General features: G+C 48.4%; 1 protein-coding gene across 2 annotated transcripts in view; it reads left to right on the top strand.

Moving 5' to 3' along the window:
* LOC102060432 (gamma-aminobutyric acid receptor subunit beta-4) overlaps positions 1 to 25,233 on the top strand; it is an 88,530-nt gene that overhangs the window by 20,028 nt on the left and 43,269 nt on the right. For both annotated transcript variants that reach the window (XM_005484558.3, XM_005484557.4), the window contains exon 3: positions 8,299 to 8,366. In XM_005484558.3, the coding sequence (XP_005484615.1) occupies positions 8,299 to 8,366 (68 nt within the window). The remainder of the gene's footprint in view (positions 1 to 8,298; positions 8,367 to 25,233) is intronic.

Below are 25,233 nucleotides of genomic sequence, written 5' to 3'. Positions count from 1 at the left end.
CAAACCTGAGAACTTCTTTTCCTCTTGCTTTGCTGTAACCTTACCAAATGTGCATCACCTGGGCAAGAGATTCACAACCAGAAGCTATTGGAAGACTGTTTTCATCACTGAGGATGAAACAGCTTTAAAAATCTCTCTCCTGAATATTGACCTAGGCCTCTTCCAAGAACAGATGATGCTCTAGGTAGTCAGTAACTGTTTTTAATGCTGAGAGCCCTGTGTGTGTGTGTGTGTGTGTGTGTGTGTGTGTACAGGTGCTTTGCTGGACTAGGTCCACTGGCAGTCCAGACGCTGTCAGGCTTGGTGTCTACTCTCTTGTTCCATTTTTAAGCCTGTACATTTGAGACTTTGTTTTTATTCAGCTTGGGTAGCTGTCTACCAACATCTTTTAAAATCAACCTTGATTTAGCTTCCTCTGTAATCCTTCAATCCCTCTGGGACAACCTTTACACTGTTTTTTGCAGCCAGCTGATTGTTCTCTCTCACTTCCAAATTTCCATGGGATATTTGCAATATCCCACTCTAATACCCACTAATCCATTAAAAATACCCATGAGATAGATTAGGTAATCCACTGTGCCTCACAGATTGTGCTCCTTAACTCTGTGCTTCCCCTGGAACAGCCACAGAGCAGGTGCTGCACCTGCCCTGGGAAAGCACAGTTCCTCCAGAAGGATCCCTCAGCCCTGGCTCAGCAGCAGGCACAGTTTGCTTGAGAAAATGTTCTGTGACTGTTCAGGTCCATAGGGAGGCTTCATGTGACAACAGGCTGGGACTGTGGTGCTGTTATCCAGGTTAAGCTGTGTGTTTGCAAAGAGCATCTCAGGGAGCATAGCTGGCAGGAACAGAGGTCAGCCCTGCCTGCTCTGCAAGGGCTGTGGCTCCTCGCTGAACAGGAGCCTCATTGCTTGCACCATGGCTGTGTTTGGATATTCCAAAAGTCTGCTCAGGAGCTGAGCTGTGGTTTTACCCTTCCTTAGATGTTCCATCCTACCTTTGTGCTGTCCTTGATATTGTGAGAGCTTCCTCCAACGTGGCATTTTCCTTGGGAAGTCCCAAGTATTCCCCTTTCTTAAATAAATATTTCAAGTTCAGTTGTCTGACTGGATGAGGTGACAATGCCAGGATGCCAGGAGAGGACAATGGCGCAGGAAATCCTCATTATCCTCCTTGTACAGGGTGGTGCTGTGCCTGGTATGGTGTAGATGGATGGAAACCACACCAGAGTTAGGCAAGATCTCATTCTGTGCCTGGGCTCAGTGGTGTAAAAAGGGCCAGGCACTCCCTAAAAGAGTATGGCAAAATGTAGGAAATCTAAGAAATACCAAGGAAACCTAAGAAATACCCAAGAAACTGTTTTCTACCAGACCTACTTGGAGAGCAGCTGCAATCTCCATGGGAACTAGTGGTGGTTGATATCCTCCCTGCCCCTGCAGAGCCATGAATCCATGGGGAAAGAGCAGGCATTGCTATTGGAATATGTATCCCAATATAACCAGTTAGATGGTGCCTAGGCCAGTTCTGACCTTCGCTGCTGGGCCACAGGCAGCTCTGCGGTGTTTTACCTCAAAGATACCTTGGCTGGCGGCAGAGTGCAGCGGGGCACAAGACAGGACTTCGTTCTCCTCAGGGGAGAGCTTCTGGCGATGGTGAAGAAAAGAAGGGAGCGGATTCTGCTAGAAGGTAGCCAGATGTTTATTCCATTGGTACAGAGACGTCTGCACTGGGCTACTGCTGATAACAGAATGGGGGCCGCATGGTCTCATTCACATTTTAAGCTCAGGACAGGGGAAGGGGAGGGGACAGGTGAGTCACCAACCAGGTGAAGGGGCAGGGTCTCCAGGTACTAGGGTCACCTATCACACGACGCCTTGCTGGTATGTTAGCCTGATTGACAGGGCACACTCAGCGAGGGGCGAGGGGGAAGGGAGAAGGTAAAACAGGATATTGCAACACACCACAACACATTGCCATCCCCAGTCACCCTGGAGGCCAGGACCCTGTCTTTTAGCTCCAAAATCCCACTGAGAGATTCCTCAGCAGTGACAAGACCCTCATAAAACCTGTCCCTCCCCAACAAAAATCCAATAACAAATTTGCTAACTTGCCTTGAGACCACCTCTCCTTCTGGTAATGTATAACAGTGTAAGGCCATGGAGGGCTTTGACCTTTTAAATCCAAGGGATTCCATGAGGGTGACCTGCTGGGAGTGGAGGGAGAGCTCCAATATCAGCCTCTGAATGTGTTTGATGTTTCTGGCTCTTGTGCTAAACCTGGCAAAAGAAATGCACAGCATTGACTGTGTTTGGGGGAAGAGATCATGGAAATAAGAGTGGAAAAAACCAAGTGGGAAAAGGATTGGAAAGTGTTAAATGGATGTTTAAACCTGGATTTTATTGGAAAAGTTTGAGTAAGTTCTTAAGGGACCCTGCTGAACTCAGTGCTTCTAGATGTCACTGCAAATCAGAGGTGCTGGATGAAAGTGGTTCCCAGAACATTTCTGCTTTCATGATACATGGTCAGCTTTTCTTGTTCCTCAAGCAACGTTAACACTAAACTGAGGTTGTGCTTGATGCTGTACATAAGCTAAAATAAAAGGAAAGGAACAGGAAAATCAGTGTTGGGAAACTTCTTTGTGATTTGGCTTGTGTAGCCTGCTGGGCTGGCATCTTTTAGATGTTCTCTCACTGCTGTAGCAGAGCCCTGGTCCTGAGATCTGTAAGCACAGCTATTATGCAGACAGCAATTTGTGAGCTCCTCTTGCAATCTCCCTGTGTGCTGAAAACCCAGGAGCATTTCCATTCTGCCTGCACTGGAGTGTAGTAAATTTGAGTGTCCTGACAACAGGCTGGCCTCTGAGTTATCTTTTGGGTGGTTTCAAAAAAACGACAGCACAGGACTAATTAGTCCATCAGCCAAAAATGATTCAGGGCTATCTGTTTTGGGAGGGCCAGAGGGAGATTTATGAAGAGGACGAATGTTTTCATCCTGGCAGCAGCTCCTCAGCCAGCAACAAGCCCAGTGCTGGATGTGCCTCCTGCACCTCCAATTACCTGGGAGCTCTTGGCTCCCAACTAACCACGTCTGTCAGGCCTTGTGTAACCAGCCCATGACGTGGGCCTGGCTCTGAGCTGGAAACACAAAGCCAGGCTGCCCCCAGGTCCAGTGCTGGGAACAAAGCAGAGGAGCAGCCTGGGTGAGCCATTTTCTGCAGAAAGGACGAGTGGATGCTGAACGCCCCTGCCTCGTTGAGTAGTGTGGAGTGAGGACTGGAGGGAAAAGTGCTGGCAGTGGAATGACAATGACAGGCTGTGTGCTGGTTGTGCCTGTGGTGGGACTGAGATTGCCCCAGGTGCTGGTCCTGTTGAGTGGGGGGGTCACTGAAAATGCAAGAGAGGCACTGTGGTGCCATGGTCCTTCACCAGCAAACCTGGCCCTCCTGCACCAGCCTTCTGTGCAGAAACACTTCCACCAGACAGTGTAGGGCAGCCTTGTCTGGGACTGCCTGGTTTGGGGCTGCCCTTCAGCTTCTGGAGGGTTTGAAGTGAGGAGCAGGGTTTTGCATGGATGGAATCTCATGCCTATGGCTGTTTACCATTGCAGGGTAAGGCACAGACCTGTTCTATATGCAGGTTTAGTAACTGAAGCCTCTAATTTTCTCTGGTTGGCTTTGTTTACTCAGCAGAAGACCTAAAAGCAGCTTTCCTGCTGCTGCAGGGATCTCAGAGACTGGTGATGCCACAGGCAGGGTGCAAGCAGGGAATGCTGAGGCTCATGCACAAAGCTGTCTTGAATAATTTCTCCTCTTGTCCAGAAGAGACAGGGCTGTGCTCGCTCCTGCTGCACACGTGATGCACTCCAATGGCAGGAGCTCAGCTGCCCCTTTGCCATCTCCAACCTCCTCCACAGAGTGAGCAGCTCCCAGGATGGCTGCAGAGGGTTTGGAGATGTTTCTGTGGTTTTAGGAGGGTTTTGTACAGGAGAGGTTCCTTTTTCTTTTGTCCCCATGAGTGTGTCGTTGCTTCAGTGGCTGGTTTGTGGATACCAGGCTTTAAAATAGAGATGTAGACAAATTGGCAAAAGGCCAGAGGAGAGCAGCACTAATTGTCAGAGCTTTAGAAAACATGACCTCTGAGGAGAGGTTGAAGAAATCAGGTGCATTTAATCTAGACAAGGCAGTATGGGTGGGGGAGGGAGGGGGATGTCATGGTTTCTCAGAACATAAAAGCTGTTGTTAAGGAAGGATGATTGATTTATTCTTTCACTGTTGTGGGGAGGGGGGGGGGGGAATGATGAGACCAAACTACATTTAAACTGCAGAGAAGATTTGGTTTGGATATCTAGGAAAAGCCTTCAGTGCAGTGAAATGTGGGAAGGTATTGTTCAGGGAAGCTGTGAAATTTCTGACACCCTGTTAATGCCTTTGTTCCTGTAGCTCAGACTAAAGGGTAATTTTCAGGCTGATCCCTGTCCCTCAGCACTGCAAACCTCAGCTCTGCCAGCAGGGCCAAGTCCATGTTGGTCAGGAATGCAGGAACCAGCATCCTTGAAGCCCTGGCTGCAGTTCATAACAATGATGTGGCTTCAGTGGACCATAAATGCAGCTCTGCTCTCCTGCCCACTGGTTTGGAGTCTCTTTGGCTGTGTCTGAGCTGCAGTTGGACATCTGAATGCAGAGGAACCTGAGCTTGCTCTGGTGTTGACTTCCTTGGGTAGGAGTGAAGAGGGGACAGCTTGGACCTAAGCTCCGGGCAGCTGCCTGAGTGATCACCCCCCTGTTTCACTGGATTTTGTGCTTTTGTCTTCAGTGAGCTCAGAACCAGGCTGAGTTCTGGGAGACATGTCCCAGTCCAGGCTGCCATCACCTCTGGCTGGAGTGCAGGCTCACACAGGCTTGGCAACACAACCATTTCTCTATACCTGTGCTGAGTTCTTTCAGTTAGCAACGTGACTCCAGGTGCTGGGGTTTGATGCATTATAAAATAAAAAGTGAACGTAATAACCGGTTGCTGGGAAAATATTGCAGATTAGCACAACTTGTTCTCTACCTTGACTGTGTTTATATTTGACAAGTATCACTTGCAGAAAAAGGACAGGTTTTATTATAACTCTTTTGTCTGCTTCCCTCCCAACTTCCTGAGTGCATTATTCTTAGGCATCAAACTACTTCTTTCAGGACAAAATGTTGGTGAACTCACCAGTGGTGGTGTGAAACAGGGATGTGTGAGGGTGCCATTCACTGGTAAAAGTGGCAGAATTTCTCACACTCCCTCACTCGTGATCTTGCCTATAAATCCTTCCCAGGTAGACGCTTTTTCTTTAAGGGGAGGAAGCCTAGATCTTTGTACCCACTGGCAAGGCACAGATAAAAGCATGGGCCTTTAATATCAGGTTTACTTCTTTTGCCCTGTCTTGGATCCACAAATTCTGTCTCTTCTGGACAAATCTACAGATGACGTTATCCCATATTTGAAATACCCTACTTTTGTATCCCTCTTGCCTGAAGCTATTAACATTGGCAGAATTGATGTCCTTTGTTTATTTTTCTGTACTACTTAAAGTCTGAATGTTGGGCACCAGCTGGCCTGGTTTCCCATTGGGCTGCATTGAGAGTCAGGACATATTTCAGTGTTGGCTGTGTCCATGCTCCTGAGTGCCTGTCCTGAGCAGACTGGGAGCCAGCAGGGCTGGAGAAGGTGAAATGGCTTCCTTGGCATCAAGATGAAGTAGTGCAGTAAAGGCAGGGCTTGCATTTCATTTTTGTAGGACAGTCACACACAGGAACCCATGGGCTGCACACCCCAGGGCTCACAGGTGGGCAGTGCAGCCTCCAAAATTCTCTGATAGATGGGATGTGGAGGAGTCCGCAGTGCCAAGAGGAGCCCTGCTGACTCTGCAGGGAGCTGATCCCTCCAGCCCAGAGCTGCTCCTGGAGCTGGGAGAGGGGAGCTCTGGATCTCATCCCTGGCTCTGAGTCACTGCATGACCCCGGGCACTTGGATGCCACGGTGATGAACACAGCACAACTGTCTGCATGCATAGAATGCACTGCACAGGCTCTGGCTTTGACAGATATCTGTGCATCCCCACTGCCAGAGCTCCCCTGCTCTACTCACCCAGCCTGCTCTCACTGGGGGAACAGCCCTGGGTAGTGCTGGAGATGATGGGGATGCACAGCCCCAGTGACACAAGCACTGCTGGGGATGGTGGGAGTGCACAGCCACAGTGACACAAACACTAGTGGGGATGGTGGGAATGCACAGCCACAGTGACACAAGCACTGGTAGGGATGGAGGAGATGCATAGCCACAGTGACACAAGCACTGGTGGGGATGGTGGGAATGCACAGCCACAGTGACACAAGCACTGGTAGGGATGGTGGAGAAGGAGGGGATGCACAGCCACAGTGACACAGGCACTGGTGGGGATGATGGGGATGCACAGCCACAGTGGCACAAGCACTGCTGGGGAAGGAGAGCATGCACAGCCACAAGGACAAAAACACTGCTGGGGATGATGGGGATGCACAGCCACAGTGACACAAGCACTGCTGGGGATGATGGGGATGCACAGCCACAGTGGCACAAGCACTGCTGGGGATGGTGGGGAAGGAGGAGACGCACAGCCACAGTGACACAAGCACTGGTGGGGACAGGCTGGAAGCCAAGCAGGCAGTGGGGCACTCTTGGAGGGAGCAGCACTACATGGCAGAAAGGCTCTGGAGTGGGAATGTGGCTTCTGCCAGGCTCTGCTGCAGCCCTGTGCGTGGCCCTGACTCTCCTCCTGTAACTAATTAGCCTGCAAGATCCTCAGGGCAGCTCTGACTTCCTCCTCCTGCTATGGCTTCTATCACAAGGCCCTGATTTCAGGGCAAAAAAAAAAAGACAAACTATCAAAGTGAGACTTCCTTAAAAGCTTTGCTGTGCCTGTGTCAGCCTCTGGCACAAAGAGGCTGCGGGAGGATCGTGTCTCCCTGGCGTGACTGTTGGTTATTTTCCCACCTGGCTCCCTTGTGAAGGATGAAGGCACAAGCACAGCGAAGATGTGTCTGGAGTGTGGCTGTGATGGCATCTTCAGAGGCTCCACAAGGTCTCCTGAGCTCCCCTGCCTCGGGCACCCTGTCAGCCAGCCCGGGGAGCTGGAGCCTGCACTGCCTCTTTAAGGAGATTTGCATAGCAGGGCCTAATTACAGTGGTTGATTCTGATGTTTTCAGTGTTGTTCATATTCCATTAAAGGATAATGCTGCTTAATTTGCAGCAGAGGGTCTCGGTGAACAGCACACCCAATCACAAGGCACCCCTAATGACACTGCTTCCCTACTTCTGGTAACACATAATTAAAAAATCACTCCATTTCCAGTTGTGTGGTTCTCCCCTCTCCCCCAATCTCCTAATTACTTTCTAAGCCATTTCATGATTATCTGTAAATATTTCAGCACTTAGATCTACTAATGAGTGCATGGAAGAGTTAATACCTTGAGTGGCACAACTGCTTGCCTTTCCCTTTCTAGTGATGCATTGCAAGGGATCATTTTCCACCTTGCATGTGTGAGGTAAAGGGGATTTTCTTGGGGTGGAATTGAGTTTGTGCTCTGCCTTTGGGGTTGTGGGCCTGAGCAGGGGAGGGGTAACGTGCAAAACCCCATTTCCAGCTGCAGGAGGTGTTTTACTGGGTTTGGTAGTGGGTGTGTGTCTCATTTTAAATTGCTTTACATGGCTTAAACCCCACAGTAAGGACTGCCCTATTCTCTAGTCTAAGCTCTGCTCTGAAAAGCCACCTTACAAATGCTGCTTTTCACTTCATAGATCTGTTTGCTGTACTTGTCTGGTGCCTTGGATGTTAAAACTCACTTGGGACTTTCAGGCTGAGTACTCAGAGCGAGCAGAGTGATGGAGGAGTGAGCTGGAGCAAGTTTCCTGCCCGTGGCTTTCATGGCCTTGAGTGCTGAATTCTTTGTGTGGTCAATCAGGACCACCCTGTGCGAGCCCACTAGGAGCCTGCTGATGGTCTCCGAAGGGATTATTTGGAATAACCAGAGATAATTGTGTTACTAGGGGGTAATTAACTTCCAGAATAAAAAAAAAAAAAAAAATCAAGCTTAGGCTGCACTGCTCCTTGGGGTGAGTCTGTAAGTCTGGGAGTGAGAAATCAAATCACTTGAGCACATTCAATTCCATGATACTCAGGGAATGTGGGGCTGCTTGGAATCAAATCCATGTATTTCTAGGCAATTCTTATATTGCAGATAAGAGAGGAGGACTTGAATGTGGTCCTAACCCAGCCTATTTGTGTTCCAGGTAACCCTGTCACAGTGGGAATGAGCATCCACATCTCCAGCATTGACCAGATCTCTGAAGTCAACATGGTAAGTTTGGAAAGAAAGAAAGGGAAAAAAAAAAAAAAACAACTATAAAATGTTCTTTCATTTTCTGACTGAGATTTACTTCCAAAGCAATGTTTTCTTGGAGGCATCTAGATCTCTGCTGGTACCTCTAGAATTTGTGCCATCTCATCTCATCCAGAGTAGATTCTTTTCACCTTCTCTGCTGGTGGCAGAGACATCTCCCCAAGTTATGCCTTAAAAAAGTAGATGCGAATTGTATTTTTTTGGTTGATACAAAGGTGGCTTTATGGTCAGTCTGTCCCTGCCAAGTTAAAAGCAGTGAGTTTTCATTTGGTGGTGGTAATTCAACATTTCCTTGGAGATCCGTGCTGGAAAGAGAGGCTTCTAATGGAAATCTGGGTTTGGGTGGCATTGATAGATTGGAGCTTTTCATATAACTGTGAACAACAGCAACAAAAAAGAAATTATCTGCTCAGGTAGCGATGGTTTGGGGTGAAATCTGTGAAATTTGATGATTACTTTGGTCATGGTTTATGTTCATATCCAGGACTGTCCCTCAGAAACCCTCAGCACCCAGAAAGGGTCATAGATTGTGTTGTAATTGCCTAAACTTGCCTTTCTCCCTCCTGTCCAGAGGCTTTTCCTCCAGACTCAGCTCCTTTCCCAGGGGCTGAGTGCAGGGGGAGGCTGGTGGGAGCCTCCTGAGAGCTCCTGTCCAGTTCCTCCCTTGTGGCCTGTGCAGGAGGATCCTGGGCCACTTTAGAACTCTTGCAGTTCAGGTCAATTAAAATCCCACTCTGCCCCTTCTCCTGTCCCATTTCTCTGTCTCTGGCCTCTCCTGCCCTGTTTCCCTGGCCCATCAGCTCTTCTGAGGAGGGGGGGGGTGACACAACCTGACCAGTTGGTTTTGTTCCCAAGCTGGCTGAAAAGCCTGAATTTGTGTTGAAATGACCCAGGGGGAAGAGCCGGCCATAACCTTTATGTTCCTGAGTGAAAGTTCCTTTTGCTGACTCTGCCACCATGCCACCCTCACCTGAATTCCCTGCATGACCTGTGGCACCTCACCATGATGCTCAGAGATCTTGATCCTTTGGGCTCTGCACTTGTGCCTTAAGACCAAGACTTGCACAGACATAACTGGGTCCTGTGAGCCTGAGCAGCTCTGTCCCAGCACAGAAGGAGAGGGAAACAGAGCAGGCACCAGGGATCAGAGGGATGGAGCAGCTCTGCTGGGAGGAAAGGCTGGCACAGCTGGGATTGCACAGCCTGCAAAAAACCAGCTTAGGGGTGGCCTTCCAGTACCTGAAGGGAGCCCAGAAGAAAGGTGGAGAGAAACTTGTTTACAAGGGCTGGAGTGACAGGACAAGGGGGGATGGATTCAGACTAAAAGAGTAGGTTCACATTGGATCTTAGGAAAAGATTTTCCCCTGTGAGGGTGGGCTGGCCCTGGCACAGGGTGCCCAGAGCAGCTGTGGCTGCCCCTGGATCCCTGGCAGTGCCCAAGGCCAGGCTGGATGGGGCTCTGAGCAGCCTGGAACAGTGGAAGGTGTCCCTGCCCATGGCAGAGGGCTGGAACAAGGTCTATCTTTAAGGTCCTTTGCAACCCAGACCATTCTGTGAAGACAGCTGAGCCCTGCAGGGGCTGGTGCAGGATGAACCTCCTGCTGGAGAGGTGTCCATGGACTACAGGGGCTGATCAAAGGCTTTGTCCAGCAGGTGAGAGCAGGGGCTCACAGCAGAGAGGAGAGAGCCACATTTACATGGCAAGGGTTGGAAAGTGCTGCTGTGGATCCTGCAGAGTTTGAGCAGCACAGGGATGGACACTGAGTGCTTTGATGGTGGTGGCATGGCTGTGGTCAGGCTGGCCACTACTGTCCATGCCATGCTCCTGTAGATGTGAAGGAATGTCACTTCTAGACCTTGATTATACCTCCTGGCTCTCTGTTTGACAAGAAAAATGTCCTGCTCATCTTTTCTACATAGATTGAGGCAGGGGGAGAGGGTGTGGAAAGGTTTGGGGATGGGAGATGAGGTGGCTGTAGGTGAGAACTTATTCAGGATCAAGATCTCTGAGCATCATGGTGAGGCAGCTTCAAGACGGGGTTAAGAATCAGAATCATCTTAAAGAACAAACATTTAGGGAGCAGAAGAGTTCTCATGTGATGTAAGTTTCCAGGCTGAAGGGATTTTATGTGCATCATTCTTCTGTGTGACAGATGCCCCGGGGAAAGGGCTGTGTTTTACCCCTGCTCTGGACATGGATACTGGCAAGAAAAACAAGGCATTTTTTTGGCATCATGTGTGCTTGGGAAAGGAACTGTGCAATGAATAAATTAAAGGCGCACAAGTGAAGCTGGGTTGTCATGGTGACCAAATAGCTTCTATTGTTCCACAAGGAGTGTTATTACTTACTACCCCTTGTAGGATAATTAATTAATCCTCAGACATCCTTTTGGGAACAATGGCCCTGGTGCTGGGGCTGGGCAGGCTGAGAGCCCCCGGCTCTCTCAGGCCTCTCCCTGGGACTCCTGGCGCCTGCTGGCTGCCTCTGGTGGGGAACAAGTGCTGTCACTGACCAGGCATTGCATGGGCTTCCAAAAGCTGCTTGCCACAGGAGTCCAGCTGGCTCTGGAGCTGTGCAACAATCCAGCTCCATCCACCATCACTCCTTGCCCTCACTCCCATGGGAGCCGTGTTCCCAAAGTGGAGATGTGGTGACATTCCTGTCCTGGAGGACACAGGGCTCTCTGAGGAGGCAGCACAGTGATGTCCTTCTGCTGGGACAGACAGACACACCGTGTTCCCAGACACTCTGACACACAGAACACTTTGCACTGTCTGTAGATGCCATGTGTGTTCTGACACCCAAAGCTGATGTGCCCCTGTGACGGTGTTCACAGGGGTTCTTGGATGAGGGAAGAGACGAGGATTTGACTCCATGTTTCAGAAGGCTTGATTTATTATTTTATGATATATATTATATTAAAATTATACTAAGAGAATAGAAGAAAGGATTTCATCAGAAGGCTAACTAAGAATAGAATAGCAAAGAATGATAACAAAGGTTTGTGGCTCGGCTCTCTGTCCAGGCTAGCTGGGCTGTGATTGGCCATTAATTACAAACATCTAACATGGGCCAATCAAAGATGTACCTGTTGCATTCCACAGCAGCAGATAATCAATGTTTACATTTTGTTCCTGAGGCCTCTCAGCTTCTCAGGAGGAAAAATCCTAAGGAAAGGATTTTTCATAAAAGATGTCTGCGACACACCCCCAGCTCCCTGAGGGCCATTCCCAGATCCTGTGCCATGCCAGGCTGCAGGGTGTTCAAAGGTACAGTGGCAACCTTCTCACAGTTATGAGAGACCAAAACTACAGCCCTTATTTTAAAAAGTGTCCCCTCCTGGTCCATGGCACTGCTGCCTGTGTGTGGTCAGCCATAGTTGCAAGCTCACTTTCTGGAGCGCTGCTTTCTTGCTGTGTACCCCCATCAGCATGGCCAAGCAATGCTGAGCTGCAGCCTCTGTTCTTGTCAGTGGTTAGAAGGATTATTTGCTGAGCCAAGATCAGTGACATCAATTGAAATGTCTGGGGAAGGATGCCAGGGGCCAGGCCAAACAGGTATTGGGGAGGGCACATTTGAGTGGCAGACCCTCTGGGAAGTGCTGATCCATGAAGATGAAAGGCTTCGCTGGAGCCTTTTCATCTCCTGTACACATTTGCAAGGTGGGGATTTGAAGGCAGGCTGAGAGGAGGAATGTCTTCCTGCTGCTGTTGACTAGCTCAGGTGAGCCATGAAGGACAGAGGGATGGTGTCTCCTGGATAGCTCACCCAGCCCTTCTCCTTTGAGGTGACCTGGGACTGAGTTGCAGTGAGCAGGGTGATGCCTAGAATGGCTACCTAGTGTTGCCCTGATTTTTTAGGTTCTTCTAAGCCTTCTGTTGTTTACATTCTTGTAACAAACTTTCTCGCACACCTTATGTAAATAACTCATTATTTTGCATTCTTTTATGGAGGAGGAGAAATTTGAAGGACTGTTGGTTTGTCCAGTGTCATTGGAGAGGTGGCACTGTCACCCTCCAGTTCACTGTCACTTTTGGGAATCTATAAATGTTGGAGTCAGAAATTAAAAATTCTCTTTTTACCTTGGAAGAGCTGCTTGTGCGCATTGTGTTATTTCATGTCCTACAGCGACAACCTAGAGCAGATGCCAGACAGAGTTAAAATAAAAAAGTGTTTATTAAAGGCCTTTAACAGGCACACTTTGGGCAGTGCAGGAGCCTGGCAGAGGCTACACCCAAGATGGATATGAGTTTTTTGGGTTGATATAAGTTTGGCCTATTTGCATATCAGAGGTTCATTCCCCAATTACAGCTTCAGGTAATGAAGTCACATTGCCTCAGTTTGCTTCCCTCTAATTTACTTTTGTTTATATTTATTTGGGCTGTGATGGTGTCCTTGGCTCTCAGGCCTGGAAGGATTGTTCTGTCTGACCAAACTGAAGAGAGCTTCCCAGCACTCTGTATGGAGTTCAGAGCTTCACACTAATGCAGTGCAGGATCTGAAAAATAGAAAAGATAAAGCTTAAGGCATCAAGGGAACAGCCTGCAGGTGTTTATGGACTCTTGTTGGTGTGCAGTGGCACGGGGGCAGTGACAGTTTCAGGTCTCTTGGTGTGGTGCCAGGTTCCTGAGGAGTCCAGCAGCATTCTGAGCTGGGGAATGCAGAGCTCTGGCAGTGTGGAGCTCATGTCACTCTCAGCTGGAGCAGACTGGGGGTGTCTGTCCTTGTGTTTCATGGTCTGAATGCTGCCCACAGTCACTCACCTAAGGGCCTGCTTCTGGGGGTGCCATTCTGATGTTGTCCAGCACCAATGGCTTCAGAAAGAGCTGCAGGTCTCTCCCCATTGCTGGATGTCCTTCCATCCAGCTGAGGACTCAGGGTGTGCTGTATATTCCTGCATGATTGGACTAGACAAGGACTAATCCTTCCAAAGCAGCCTTTTCCCTCTCTAGGCAATCTCTGGGGATGTATTTTTCTAGCACCAGACAGTTCAGACTCCCTTGAAGTATTAATGAACTATTTCAATAAGGAAAACTACCAGAAGTTTTGTATGCATTTGAAATAAGAGGAGGTTACCCTTCATAAGGCTTCAATTTTCCTGCCCTATGATCTGTGCAGTCCTAAACCTGCTCCCTCCTGTGTCTGCACACCGTAGACAGCTCGGAGCATCCAGCCATTATAGTCATGATTTCTTTGTGCCTCCTATAATTTATTCATCCCAAGATGCTCTCCTACATCTGCAATAACATCATTTCAGTTTGTTATAGCACCAGCTTTAAAGTTTTATAAACCTGGTGACAAGTTGAAAAGTTACAAGAGGATTGTTGCAGAGGGCTAGTGTAGGAAACAAGGCTTCCAGACAAAAACATTTGCAGGAATAGGGCTGTGAAAGGAAGGATGCCTGTGGCATTGCCAATTCCTTTTGCTGGGGGACAGCCTGCAGTGGGGAGGGGTTAGGGGCCAGGGCATGGGGCTTGGCAAAGCTGACCTTGATGTTTTGCTTCAGAATGGTCTGGATTGGAAGGGATTTAAAGCTCATCTCGTTCCAAATCAGGACACTTCCCACCACCCCAGGTTGTTCCAAGCCCCATCCAACCTGGCCTTGGACACATCCAGGGGCTGCCACAGTTTCTCTGGGCAGCCTCTTCCAATGGCTTACTGCTTCCCAGCCCCGTGCCCCTGCTGCCAGGCTGTGCCTTGTTGGAGTGACTGCTCTGGTGCTGGCACTGGATCTCTTGGAGGTTACAGCAGGAAGCATCGTGGCTGTTATTGCCCAACTTCTCAAAGCTTGCTTCAAAAACAAGCTGTCTGGTTTGGCAGATTTCCCTGCTCAAGAGATGTAAGCATGTCTCCAGACAACCATGAGCTGCAATGGTTTTCAATTGGCTTTTAACCCAAAATGAAGTGGACCAGATTTGTGTAAGAGTGTTTTGACCAGGACAGTTCATCCTACAACCTGTTATGCCATCAACAGTAGGGCATCACTCTCCTCACTACATCAAATTTTCCATCTTTTGGGTGTGCTTGAAATTGACTTTTTGGTGAAATGAGTCCTGAGCAGGCTTTGCAGTTCTGTTTTTTATGAAATATATGTACACCTGCAATACTGGACAAACCCAACTTTGCTGCAATGTGCCCTTGAAAAGGATTTTCCATTGCTGTAGATGCCTTGAGCTGTGAAAACCGAGATTTTAAAGAAGAAAGTTCTACTATTATGCAGTGCCTTTTAGTACCATCTATTCTCTTGAAATGTGTCAATGTTTTCCTTACTCTTAATTGAACACGTTCTGTTTTGTTGCTGTCTCTTTTCAATGGAGAAATGATGTGCAGATACTCCTCAGTCTCTATGTCCTTGGGTATCCAAATGTTTTTTAAAAGCAAAGGTTAAAGCATTTAAATCCTGCAGTCAGAGTTTTCTGGAGTTATGTGCTGTGAGATACAAGTATGACATGACACTCCAGTGCTGCAAATGTTTCTCTGTAGCCTTGGGTATCCCCAGCCCTGTGACACTGTGGTATCTAAACTCTGTGTGTGTGTATACATCACATCTTCATATTCAAGGCTGCTGAATATTTAGGACTGCCAAAATATGGGAAAGCTAGGAGGTTGGTGCTGAGCTGCAGCTGGTGCTCTGTCATGGTGCTGCAGGGGATACAGTCCTGCTGGATTGCTGGAGGCTCCTGGGATGGAAGGGCTGTAGGTAGCAGAGGGGGCTGTGGGGCCTTACTGGTGGAGAAGGATTCAGGGGGCATTCATGTTGGATATCAGGAAAAATTTCTTCCCTAAATGAGTGGATAAGAATTTGAACAGGCTCCCCAGGGAAGTGTAAAGTCACCATCCCTGGCAGTGCTCAAAAACCAAGCAGACCTGGCAGTGTGTGGTGTGGTTTAGTGGCCATGGGGGTGTTTGGTCAAAGGCTGGACCTGATGACCTTGGATGTCTTTCCCAACCTTATTGATTCTATGAGTCTTGATCTGCTCATGGTGAGGATGGCAGAGCTCTGACTTGGGGTGGGCAATCCCTACAGGCATGGGCAGGTGGGGTTTTGTGCTTTTCTTTTTCACAAGGGGCTTCTGTGTGAGCTAAACCAGGGTATTGCAGCAGGCAGCTGGGATGGAAGGTTCCTTCAGGGCTGGAAGTGTCTGTGCCCTCCTCTGCTGGTGTCACACAGCTCCTGTCCCTTCAGCTCCTGGTGTGGGGAGCTGCAGTGCATGGCATGGCTGGGAAACCAAGCCGTGCTGCTTCTGTGCACTGAAACTGCATCTCCTGGAGGGGAGGGTTACCAGGGGAGGCAAAGGTCCATGTGCACACTGCCATCAGTCATACAGGACCTGCTCACTTTGCTTCTCCAGCAGTGGCAAGTGGGAGACACACGACCACTGGGCTGGCTGAGGGAAAGCAGCAGCATATTGATGGTTTTTCCTGCTGCTGGAGGGGTGTTTGGAGCAATAAAAGATGGCTGTAGCAGGGTGGAGAGCAACCTCCAAATCACGCTGGACTTGGCAGCTTTGAGATGCTCTTGTTTGCATGCAGAAGGCACAACTGCCTGCTCGGTGGCTTGTCTGGAGAGAGAGTAAGAGTAGAAATGTACTGATCTCCAGAAACACCTTTGCAAAGCTGATGCCAGGGACACACCTCACCTGCCATCCTTAGATTTGTGGTTAGGATTGTTTCATCCTTGCAGCAGTGATATCCTGTGAGTGCTGAGGCTTAGGGTGACTTCCCCAGCACTGACGCTGACTAAAAAGCCAAGGATCAGATGTGGACACCTGCTCACATCACACAATGCCCTTCTTTAACAGAATTCCCACTGGTTGTTCTGAAACATCCCTTGGACTGAGATGGAGTGTGAGGACAAGGAAAGCATCTGGCCTCAGAGATGCTCTGCAGGGTGGTGGTCAGGGATTGGGGGCTGAAGTTCAAACAAGGAGTGGTCCCCTGTCTGCCTGAAAGATGGGGATGGTTATTCCAAAGGGGTTGAATAAAACAGTCAAGAATAAAGTGAACTCGTCAAGGAGCCTGAAGTGCTCCCCATTCACTGCTTCTGAAATCAGTTGCAAAGAGATTGTCCCGGCCTAAAAGCTGGAAAATAGGTCAGTGTGACTCATATGTCAATATTTACTGCATTTATGGCAACTTGTAGAAGGGAAAAATCTCGCCTGCCTCCCATAATGCTTCACAAGTTATCCCATTGCCATGGTAGAGCCCTCTCCGTGCCCTTGCTCCTGGTTCTGCTGTGCCTGCAGTGACAGCCCTGTGAATTCACCACTACTTCAGCCCAGTTGCTAAGTAACAAGCCAAAGATCACCATGCAGGCTCTCCAAATGCTGTGGCCAGCTGGGAGCTGGATCTACACAAAGCCCCAGGAATTCCTTTGGAGACAGAGGTCTCAAGGACTCAGTGCCTGTAGAGCAAGGAGCAGCCTGGTGGAGCAGCAATCCTGCCTGAGGCTCCTCCTGTGAGGGGACAGCTCCTCTGCTTCCCAAAAAGGGCTCCTCAGTGCTTGCGATGATGGGCTGTGACTTCTTCAGCATTAATGGTGACCTTGGATGAATATTTTTGTTGGCCAAATGGCATAATTTGGCCATAAGTAGGAGAACTGTGGGAACCTTGCTGGAGCAAGACTGAACTGCTGGACAAGGGAATGATTCTCTCTCTTGCCCCTGAAGCTTTTTATTCTGCTCTGCTTGTTTCTGCCTGGGGGCCTTCCAGCATTCACCTGATATCTTAATGGGAGAGTTTGCAGGATCTCTTCGTCTGCACAATGGGAAATTCTGGGTTATGGCAAAGCTGTGGGGTGAACTGGCTGATTCCCTGCCCAGAGCTTGGGGCTTGCAGCATGAACAAAACCTGGTGGCAATGCTTGTCAAGAGTGATCCCCCAGTGAGAGTCTTTATCCAATTCAGGGTGCCTCTGACATAGGGAGTAATTGGCATCTGACTCTATTGATTCAGAATGCTGAACAATTGATTTATTAAAACTGTACTATATTACATTATACTAAAGATATGCTAAAAGGATACTACAGAAAAGATACTAAAGAAAAACCTGTGACTGTCTGAGATAGCCAGGACACAGCTTGGAGTGATTGGCTAATGAATCAAAACAATCTTTATTAGAATTTAATTGACAAATCACTTCAGGTAAACAATCTTCTTAACACATTCCACATGTGCAAAAACAACAGGAGCTGCAGGTAGAGATAAGAATTGGTTTCTCTTCTTCAGGAAAAATCCTGTGAGAGAGAATTATGTCTCTCTGTGTTCAGAGGATGTGGCACAAGCCTTTGCAGGGTGCTGCCCTCCCTGAGGAGCAGGGAGCCCTCCAGGCCACGTTGGGGGGCTGAGCTGAGCCTGCTGCAGTGCCCAGCAGCAGAGTCCCCATGCTCTGCTCTCCAGGCAGGTTTCCAAACGGGGCCATTCGGGTGCACTCAGAGCTCCCTGGGCTCTTGGGAGGTGCCTGCACCCCATGCCAGGAGAGGATCGTGCTGGGGGGGAGGCGAGGCTGTGGCTGGATGCTTTGCAGCGTGCCTTCAGCTGAACAGGGCTATGCATTGCAGTGCTCCATCTGTTCCTCTAGCAGCCGAGTTATCTTTAGCTCTGAACATGTCAGTGTTGTATGGTGCTGGTATGAACCACTTCAGCTTGCACCCCAGCATTCCTGTAGTAGTTAGAATTCCTACTGCAGAAAACTGCCTGGGATAATTCCCCCCCCTCCCTGCCTTGCTTAAATTTTTATTCATGTTTTCACATGGGCAAAACTCCCCCCACCAATATATATATTTATATATATATACATGTATTAGAAAGCTGGCTCTATTTGTGAGCAATGTTCCAAAGTGCCACCTGTTTCAATAGCAATGTTGCAGCATTGGAGAGGATTACTGCAGAATGCTAAAGTAGCTCTCCCCCCAAGTGAAAGCTTCATCTGATTTGATTGAAAACCAAATTAGACCTTGAGAATCTGACCTTCTGACATCCTGTCATATATACATTTAAAGCACCCAGCAACAGAGAATGTATTTTGTGCAAGGATGCCAGTACCTCAATATAGAACCTAAATCCAAATACAAGTGCTTGCGTGTCGTGCTGATATTTGAATATGTAAATAAATGGGGCTATAAATAGCTCTATATGTTATGTACATGTTAAGTGAAGGTGGCAGATCCGACAGCTGAATGGCTCTGCTGTTTCTGAATGCTGGGAGAGGCTCCCTGCACGCTCTCCACATCTCTCATGTTTGCTCCTACCCCTCTCAGCCTCTCTGCTATCACATTTTTCAGGCCTCTGGAGAAGATCGTGTGTGGGGACAGGAGCTGTTAATATTCTGAGTCTGTGCTGAGTTGCTAGGCTACAGAGAAAAAGGAACATTCAAGGAAAAGGGATGGTGGAAGGAAGAGGGTCTGCTGAGCTGCTTGGAGCTCCAGAGAGGTCCTCTAGCCAGATGAAGGGATCATTTTGGGGAAGGAGGGCGTTCACACATGTAGGATGAGCTGTGGGATGTCCCTGTTGCCTTGGCACAAACAGAATCTCAGGCCAGCCCCAGCCAGAAAAAAAAATGGCAGAGGAGGGAGTAAAAGGCAAGATATACTGGTCCCTCCCACATCCCTGCTTGCCAGGTGTGCACAGCTGCTCTCCTGCTGGGTGTGCTGGGTCACCTGGCTGAGCATCTCACACACCCCTGCCTGCATCTCCCAGGGGGTGCTGACCTCCCAGCTGAGGCTCTGGGAGGAGGGAAGCAAACCCAAACCATGCTCAGTGCTTACAGGTTGGATCTCACCTCCTTTTCCCTCTGCAGCACCTTGCTACCCCAGCATCCCTAAATCTCCAGTGTGACCACAGGAGAGGACAGCCTGTGCCTTCTGTGTCCCTGACCACCTCCTTTGATGCTTTCCTAGGTCACTGATACCAAAGCATTGACCCTTTTATCCTTCAAGAGTTTGTAGCTAGGTTTGCAGGGGATGTGAGGTTTTACAATATAGAAGCTCCTGTCTGAGCCTCGTTATTGCTTGCCTCAAAAAGGAATGTCAGGTATTCAGCTGTACCAGCTGTGAGCCACCAGACCCTTCAGGTGCTGCGTGCTCCACTCTTCTGGAGGGATGGGTTTACCCTACACTTCTCTCTGTATCAGATCCCTCAGAAAAAAAAAAAAATTAAACAGTGCTTTTGGGTATTTTTATTATCCAGATACTTTATTTACTGAGCTCCCATGGGCTCCCTGCCAGCTCTGCAAATAGAGCTCCTTGGCTCCAGGACTGTTGGTCCTGGTGCTGCAGCGAGCACTCACTCAGCATGGACAGGGACTGCAGCTTGTTCTCTCCATCCAGTTGGCTGTGAAGCCAAAGTCTGCTCTGCTTGTGGACCTCCACAGCCTGCTGAAACCTCTTTTTTTTCCTCCTTCGTGCATCCTGCAATAAACTTGACTTGTTCAGCAGAATCAGGAGTGTTTCCTACAGCTGCAGTGTGAATGCTGTTTGCAGTGCTACCAGCACCCACCCATCAGGTCTGGGATCCCACAGGCAGCCTTGGGGTGGATGAAGTGGGAGAGGACCAGCAGGGACCATATGATGGGCATTGCTGCTGGCCTCATCCTGGGCTGGTTCCCTTGGCTTGAGCCTGGAATGACCATGGGGAGACTCACCCATGGATGGAGGAGGAGGTACCCATCATCCATCCATCCATCCATCCATCCATCCATCCATCCATCCATCCATCTCTCCATCCATCCATCATCCATCCATCCATCCATCCATCATCCATCCATCCTGCTGGCTTCTTCCATGACAATAGAAATTCTTCCCTAGGACAGATCCATTGATCCCCCTGCCCCTTCCAGCTGTCCAGCAGGACTGGGCAGTGCTCTGTCCACACCACAGCTGCCAAAGCAGATTTCTGACCCTTTTCTCTAACACCATTCCCTCTCACTGAGGTTGTCACCTGAGGGGCCGCATATGCAGCTGTGCAGAATATTCACATGCAGAAAGTCACCCCAGACACAGAGCCAGGTCTCTGGGAGCAGGAGGCTGAGGGTTTGCAGGGGAAATGGTTTGTGTCCAGTTTGCTTGCTCATGTTGAAAAGCAGGACTTGCTTTTCCAACCCCAGAGCTGCCATCCTCTGTGCTGAGACCGTGCCTGACCTAACTGAACTCCCCTGCCAGAAGTATGTTCTGTTCTTCACCATCTTCTTCATCTTCATCTTCACTTCATCATGTTTTGCTCTTCATCATCTGCTTCGTCTTCATCATGTTCTGCTCTTCATCATCTACTTCATCTTCATCTTCATCTTCACTTCTTCATGTTCTGCTCTTCATCATCTACTTCATCCTTCCCACATGATCAAACTTTGCTTTCTACAGGAAGCAAACTCCAGTCTGAATTTTTGGTCAAGCCAATCTGTGCCAGCCTAGCTGAGGTGATGGTTTCACCCAGGAGGTGTTAGTTGTCTTAAATGATTTAAAGGATTTGTTTGCCTCTGGCTAACTCCCGGGAAATGACATCTTTCTGGCAATTTTCAGAGCTTGAAACAGGAAACCTTCCTTCCCTCAGTTAAAACAATGTTTTCAAAGCCTTGTGTGCCTTGATATTGTTGCTGAGTGTCATGGTTTCAATGCTCAGAGCTGGATATACTGCATTTTATTTTGCCTTGTAAAGTAATAATATTGCTTTATTTATAACATGAATTCCTACCTCTGCAGCCCCAAACTGCACTGGAGGTCTTGACAAGCACAGGGAATTACAAGTTCTGTCTAATTTTTTTCCTCAGGGAGGAAAAAATAATTTCTGTGTTTACACATTTAGTACTTGCCCAGAGATGTGGGGGAAAGGTTTAGGAAGCATCACTCATCTTCCAGCATCAACTTTCCCTTGACATAATCCAGTTTTCTTCCTCCATCCTTCTGAGAGCTTTAGAAACTGATATCTTCACTAGTCACTGTTCAAACGCCTCACTCAGATTTAATTTACTCTAATAGGCTGGTTGTTGCATGTTTAATTAAATACCAAGTAATTATTAAAAGCATTTTTGAGCTTTCATGGCTGTATATTAGATATGGCAATATGTGTGTACAGGAGGATGCTGGCAGCACAGGCTGTGAGGCAGGAAGGAGAGGAAAGGGGAGCAGAGAGGTGGGATTGAGGCACCTCATGTGGAAGGCAGCAGGGTAGAGGGCTGGGTTAGTGCAGGTCAGCAGAGGAAGGTGAAGATGGCCTTGGAAAACACAAGAGATTTTTGTGGTGGATCAATAGAAACTGTTTTAAATCACCAAGCACTTCACACCAAAATAGCGTCTTGTAATAAAAGCAAGTTCTTGGATTCCCTTTCCCAGCTCTGCAATGCCTGGTCATAATTCTTCTCTGGGACTCCACAGAAACAGGACATTAATGTTCATGTGTCCCACATTGTGGGCATGGGTGGCCTTGTGCATGCCTGGGGAGAGGTTAAGGGAGTTAACAAAAGGGGCTTAGGTAAGATTTTGTCTTAAGTAAATATAGTAAGCGAGAGAAGAGACTTGGGAAGGTTTGGAGCAGCCATTTGGATACATGTGATGCTCTAGCAAAACACAAATGTGAGTTCCCTAGCAGTTCTCAGCCCATCTAGGATTAGAGTATTGTGTAACAGCATCCCTTTCTGCCCCCAAAATGGCCAAATTCACATAATGCCTTTCCCAAGATTTATGTATGGCCTTGCTTCTCTGCCCTTAGGTGGGTGTCTGGCCAACGTGTGCCCTTCTGTGCTGCTTTGCCATGGCAAGCTGCAGGAAACAAAAATGTGTCCCCATTAAGTGGTTGCTCTCTGGAAAAGGCAATTTCTCAGGCTGTGGTGGGGTTTGAGAGTAATCCAGCTGGTGGTGCAGAAACAGGACAATCGGGGGCAGGAAGGGCTCTGCGTTGGCCTGGCTGCTGGCCCTTGGGGGGCAGAGGGAGGAACCAACCCTCAGGAATGGTGTGCACCAGCTCCCAGATTTCACAGCTCAGGGTAGAAAGTGCCTGGTGTTGTTTCCAAAGCCTGAGGATGATGTGCTGCAGGTGGTGAGTTTGGGATTGCTGCCTGTAACTGTGAGCAAGGCTGCTGTTCTGCCTGGGCTCACAGAGCAGGTGATGCTCGTCCCTGTGCCCCTCAGTTCTGCCTCTTTCCCCTTGGTCTCTGCTCCCAGCAGGTGCTGCCTCCTGCTCAGACAGGGCTCTGAGGTGCAGCCTCAGGACTCTGAAGGCCTTGTCCCAGCAGATCCCTTCGGGCCAGGACCCAGCTATGTCCTCTAGCTGACACCTGCAGGGCCAGCACCGTCCCAGGTGCTGCAGGGACAGGGCCAGGCTGGAGAGAAATAGGGCAACAAAGCCACACTGTCCCTGCACACCCTGGGATGGTGAGGATATTGCAGACACCTGTCCCAGTTTCTGGTCATGCATTCAGCAATTAAACACATGCAAATTACTACAAAAGTAGATCAGATTAGTGAGGGGAACATATCCATGTAAAGTACTTCTCAGGTCTTGAAGAAAATGAGTTCAAGAGCACAGAGACCTGCAGCACAGAAGGGCATAGAGTATATCCTAGAAGCCAGCCCCTCCTTGCATTCCTTGATTCCCAAGTCAGTGCTGACATCTATTCAAAAAGAAGGAAGGTGGGAAAACGTTGTGTCTTTCCTGCCTGCTAGGCTGAAGTGTAGGGAGAAGGGCAGTATCTGAAATATTTGTCACTTTATGTACAACAACTGTCATGCAGAACTTCAGACTTGTAAGCTGGGCACTGGCACTTGTACCAAACCAGAAATTAAAAGCAGCATTTTGGCAGGATGCTCCCCCCATGAAAAGTACAGTAAGTACAAGAGCTGCTGCCTCCTGCCTCAAGCAAAGGTGAGAGTCTGAGCAGGCTCTGTGCTGTCTCAGGCTGGAGAGGCTGCTGGCAGGTATTTACTGATGGCAGGTTAACTGCTGCTCATTGAGGTCTAGGGTCCTTCATTTATCTGCCTGGAGATGGACAATCCCCTCTGTGATGATCTGGCTGAGGAAGGGCTGTGGCCATTCTGCTCATTCCTTCCTGTACATTCCTGTAAATTCTTGTACATTCCTATATATTCCTGTAGATTCCTGTACATTCCCATATATTCCTGTACATTCCTGTGCACTCCTATATATTCCTGTATTTCCCTGTACATTCCTGTGTATTCCAGTGCATTCCTCTACATTCCTGTACATTCCTGTATATTTCTGCATATTCCTGTACATTTCTCTACATTCCTGTATCTGTACATTCCTGCACATTCCTGTACATTCCTGTATATTCCTATACATTCCTGTATATTCCTATATATTCCTATATTTTCCTGTACATTCCTATATATTCCTGTATATTCCTGTACATTCCTGTACCTTCCTGTATATTCCTATATATTCCTATATATTCCTATATTTTCCTGTACATTCCTATATATTCCTGTATATTCCTGTACATTCCTGTACCTTCCTGTATATTCCTATATATTCCTTTAGACTCCTATATATTCCTATACATTTCTGTAGATTCCTGTATATTCCCATATATTCCTGTACATTCCTGTACAGGAATTTTTTACACTGTTCCAATTCCTTTCAGCTGACTGCAGGCAGATCCTGTCTTCTCCCCTTCAAAACAATTCCCCTTCTTTCTCCTATCCCCTCCTTCAAATGAAACATACTTGAGGACTACTTTGTCCTTTAATTTCTTTCCCAAGAATGAGGGGAACAGGAGCTGGTGTTTAATCATCAAAGAAGTTGAAGCCAGCAAACTGTTCATTAGTCTCTGGCAGTGGCAGCTTGGTTTTTACTAAGTCAGATGTTCCATTTTTCTCCCTCTTTCTGGAGCATCTTGGCTTTCCTAATGTTCTTTTGTGATCTTGGACAAGGAGACCATATGTCATTTGCTTATATAGGGAAGGACTTTTATTTGGTTGCTTTTCCAAAAGGAGGTTCTTTATCAAAGTCAGGAGGGGGGAAAGTCAAGTGGTACAGCCAGAGCTAGAGGTGAGCTGCAAAACCTCCTTTATCCCTCATGCCCAGAGCCCTGCAGCAGCAGAAGAGCAGTGCCCACTCTCCCCTGCAGAAAGTTATTGTTCCCAGTACCTCACAAGTGCTTGGTGAAAGAGCCTCCAGTAGCAGCCTGGAACAGTCACCTTCATTTCCAAAGCCCCACTGAAAGGTTTCCAACTCGTTTGTCATCCACAAAAATGGACCAGGCACAAGGCATGACCTGTGTTGCCAGAATTGCTGTATTCTGAGCAAATATTTGACCTCTCCACACACATTATTCTTTCAATTTCTGGTCCTGGTGCCTGGGTCTAGTGGAGTCCCTAAGGAGCCTGCCCACTTGTGCCCCTGGACTAGCTCAGTGCTGAGGGTTCTCTAGGTCACAGCACGAAGGAAAATGATGTGACCCAGCCTGCACATGAGGTGTGTCCCTCAGGAGTTGTGCTGGGGATCTGGGGAGCAGCTGCTGGGAGTTCTGTTCAAACATGGAAGCAGTTGGAAGATGGGAGCCTTGCAGCAGCAGGCTCAGCATCCTTGAGCTATTCTTTCCTGTGAGTTCCTTCTCATAACAACTTGAATTTATTTTCCATATTAATGCTTAGACCTTCCAAAATATTCTTATGCTCCTGACTTCATGCTTTTGTAACATCTAATTGCACAGGCTCTGTGGAAAGTTATTTCCATTACCTTGCCTTCAGTCTATTCTTGTGCAACAGCCCATTGCTGAACGTCAGACTCTGCCAGAGCTCTGCTCTGTGCTTAACCCCTGCAACAGTTATCCCTGCCTTGCTGTCTCCTGCCTCTATCAGAGCCTCTCAACTAG

Source organism: Zonotrichia albicollis, chromosome 14, assembly GCF_047830755.1.
Source record: "Zonotrichia albicollis isolate bZonAlb1 chromosome 14, bZonAlb1.hap1, whole genome shotgun sequence".
NCBI classification, from domain to species: Eukaryota; Metazoa; Chordata; class Aves; order Passeriformes; family Passerellidae; genus Zonotrichia; species Zonotrichia albicollis.
This window is presented reverse-complemented; position numbering and strand designations above follow the sequence as displayed.